This window comes from Phytophthora parasitica (genome assembly GCF_000247585.1).
Source record: "Phytophthora parasitica INRA-310 unplaced genomic scaffold supercont2.88, whole genome shotgun sequence".
Taxonomy (NCBI): Eukaryota; Oomycota; class Peronosporomycetes; order Peronosporales; family Peronosporaceae; genus Phytophthora; species Phytophthora nicotianae.
Genome location: NW_008649074.1, coordinates 5,058 through 8,591, shown reverse-complemented (window position 1 = coordinate 8,591; position 3,534 = coordinate 5,058). Strand labels below are relative to the sequence as shown.

At 47.6% G+C, this 3,534-nt stretch overlaps 1 protein-coding gene across 1 annotated transcript; it reads right to left on the bottom strand.

The window, feature by feature from the left end:
• Positions 1-2,655: 2,655 nt before the first annotated feature.
• PPTG_18464 (hypothetical protein) lies at positions 2,656-3,399 on the bottom strand (the record flags this gene model as incomplete). Its single annotated transcript, XM_008916691.1, has 1 exon — positions 2,656-3,399. One exon carries the CDS (start codon positions 3,397-3,399, stop codon positions 2,656-2,658), a length of 744 nt encoding a protein of 247 aa, XP_008914939.1.
• Between the last annotated feature and the right edge of the window lie 135 nt (positions 3,400-3,534).

Genomic DNA, 3,534 nt, shown 5'->3' with positions numbered 1-3,534 from the left:
GCTCCTTCTTCCACGCAAAGCAGTTTGCCTTGATGTGACCATGCTTGTTGCAGAAGTGGCAGGTACGAGTCTACGTGCTCTTCGTTTTCGAGCTTGGTTTGAACCGTCCCTTTCCTCTGAAGGATTTTCCCTTGGACGTTTTCTTGTTGTCTTGATTTTGTGCACTATAGACCTTCGTCTTCTCGTAACGAACATTGCGCTCACTAGCGTCCTCCACGAAGTGGGTCACCTCAAACTTGACAGCTAAGTCCATGGTGTCACTCAGCGTCTCAGTGTTCTCGAGCTTCACATAGCTCCGCGTGCGAGGCTTGAGACCGTTTGCATAGAACAACACTTGGTCAAGCACGCCCATGCCTTCAACTCAAAAGATGAGGGCCGAGTACTCGCCGTTGTAGGTCTCGGTATCCGCTGTCTGCTTCTGACGCTGGAGCTTCTCTCTTAGCACTGACTGGTAGTTCGACGCTTCGAAGGGTTGGAGCACATGCTCACGGAAAATCCCCCACGTGTGCTCCTCCACTCGCGTCGTTGAAGCCCAGTGCAGGAACCACCCCGAAGCCGGTTTCTCCATCGCCGACCCGGCGATTCCTGTTAGACGCGGGTTCGCGTTGTCGATTGCGATCCCGTTGATACGACAGGCGTTCTCGATCTGGAACAGCCATTCGCGCACATCTTCCCCCTCTTGCCCGTGAGCTTGGGCAGGTTGCTGGGCACTCTCGTGCGTTCCGCCATCGCTTGATTCAGCTGGTCGATCTCGGCTTGTAGCTGCGCGTTCGTCGGCATGGGTTCCTGGGACCAACAAGTGCTACCAGTATTTCAAAAAGATAGGAACTTGGGGGAGGGCGCGCCAAAGTAAAAGTGCCGCCCCCGAAGTTCGGACGGATGGAAGCTTCTAGAAGCTTCCACAAGCCGCCCTACATCTGCTTGTTTATTAATTACTATACTATACATTCCATAGTACTACTAACATTGCAATAAGCAATATCATGCAATAGAGATATTGGCTTGTGCTGCATCAGATAGCGGCAGATTTTGTCTAAACAGTGAAGGGTAATCACTCCACAGTCATAGCTATTGCTCGGTAACGGCGCTGGCCTGTAAGAATACAACGGGACATCAGTGCGGGACTTCTGGGTTACTTTTTCGAGAGACCACTGCATTGCTTCAAGGAGTTCTTTTGCCTTGTGACCGCCATCAGTGCAACCGAGAGAATCAATGTGGTAGAAAATAGCGTTCGTCGTCATCGAGTGCTCACAGATGAGGAGGCTAATGTGGTTATTTTTCACGACCGGTAGGAGAAGGTAAGGGTACACATTCCAGTTGAAGTTGCTCGTCATATCAAGGGCGATATTGCTCCCTTTTTGTGCGACCACCGCGACTTCGATACCGTGAAATATTGGACATCCAAACGTGAACACGTCTCCCACCGCAGCACCCATGAAGCGGTAGATTAAAAAAAAACCATAACTCCAGCTGTGAGTTGCTTAAACTGTAATAGAGAATGCAGGTCTGTAGCCATCACGAACTTTCTAGATGTTTCACCATTTTCATAGTGATGTACCTCGTAGGTAAATACGATTGAGCTCGTCGTACAGACTTTGCGCTTGCCAGATCGTAAGATCATCTTAGAGTGAACTGTCTCAGTGTCACTGCCACTACACCACGCTTCCGAACTTCACTTGCTGCGCTCACGTCATTGGTGCTATCATCCCTTTCACTTGCTGCACTCACGTCATTGCGATAATGAGCAACATTGCACAATGCAACACAATATTCTGCGCTCGGTTACATTCCATTGTGATCCGTGTTTATGCCTGACACTAGAGTAAGAAAGCAATTTGCAAAAATTACAGTTTTCAAGGTATACTATTGCCATTATATAAAACTCTTTGTCAACGCGTTATCATCTTAAGTTGAAAGCGATGAAAACGGTATAGGATAACACTGTTCATTTAGTTCAAGAAATTAACTGATCACTGAGGGCAACACAACCAAGCAATTGGTTTTGGACGCACGGAACGCCTCAATTTCTAGACAGCTAGAGAGAAGTCTGAAAGCGGAACAACGGGAGAAGCTATTGAGGGGAGATGTGATCAGAAGATCAAGACTACCTTATCAGATCAGCTTCTCGCTGGGCTAGAAGCTGGAGATCCCCCTACAGTTGGGACATTTCATGAGAGTCAATTGAATATAACTGTGAAACTGGCAGGTCTGCGTTGTTCAAATTAGTGCTAGAAGAGATGGGCCGTCTCTTGATGTGGAACTAGAGTAGCGACAGCAAGCTTGTTCGAAGCAGAACGATCTAGCACAATAGCTACAGTTATTTAGCCAGATCACTTCATTTTTGTAATTAAAACTTGGTCTTACTGAGTATAACTGCTTCGATGCCGTAACATTTCTTATGTTTCCTATCTCAGTATTCGCGAAGCCCTACATTTCTCCCGGTCCACGCTCTCCACCCTCTAAAACATATTTTGTTTTCCCCTCAAACCAGCTACTACAAAACCTGCCCTTTGGTACATCTTAAAACAGGGGTTTGAATTTATGCTTCTTTATTAAATTTGGACGGTCCTCCAACCGTTTTTTTTTTTTTTTTTTTTTTTGTAAGACTGTCAGATACCAGCTTTGCATAGGCAACAAAGCTCGCATGTTAGTTCGCTAAAACGGAAAAGCCTCCTCAAGAATGGTCGAGAAAACGTCGTCCTTCAAAGGCATCACCATATCCACGTATGCCCACTTTATATTGAAGTCGAACTCGCTCAGGGTCGCGCGCGCTTGGTCCGTTAGCTGTTCCCACGTGATGAGATCCTGGATCTCACCGGATTCATCCGTTAACTGAACGGCCTGATTTTCGGAGTTGAGGTAAGACTCCACCTTGACTGTGGCCTGCTCAAAGATAAAGTCTTCCTTCGGTGGAACTTGCATCTCATAACCCACCTCGGTAGGAATGGTCACGCCCTGAATGGTTGAGTGGTTTGGCTTCGGACTATCAGTCCACACAACTATATATGACCAGAAGTGACGTTGGCCTGGTGGTCCGGTTTCCGTGAAAACAGGCCCCTTCGGGTAGTACCAAGCGTACACGATGGCCCATTTCCCCCTGTACCAGTCGGATCGCGAATAGACCTGGGACCCCAAGTCAGAGCCTTTGCGGTCACCGTTGGCCCAACCAGACCGGTTTAGACCTCCACTTACGGAGCCATCCGCCTGTACAGCAGCATACGGGTGACAGCCGTACGAGATATGGAGCTGCGGTTTGTATTTGACAGCAGACTTCTCTGAATCCGTGGTTGGTTCTGGTTGAGAAAACGGTTGCACTTGGTCATGGTTAATTGTTCTGATGGCACCGTGAACTGCCAAAATGGACAGAAAAAATCCAAGAGAGAAGACGCCAAGCATCATGTTCGAGCTGGAAAACGGGGTATGCCGAAAAATTAGAAATGGGATAAATTCTAAGGTAACTCAATGTTCTCGCTCTTGATTAGTACTATAACTAATACACAAGCCTGAGAACTAATCGAGCAAGAAAATGCCCCC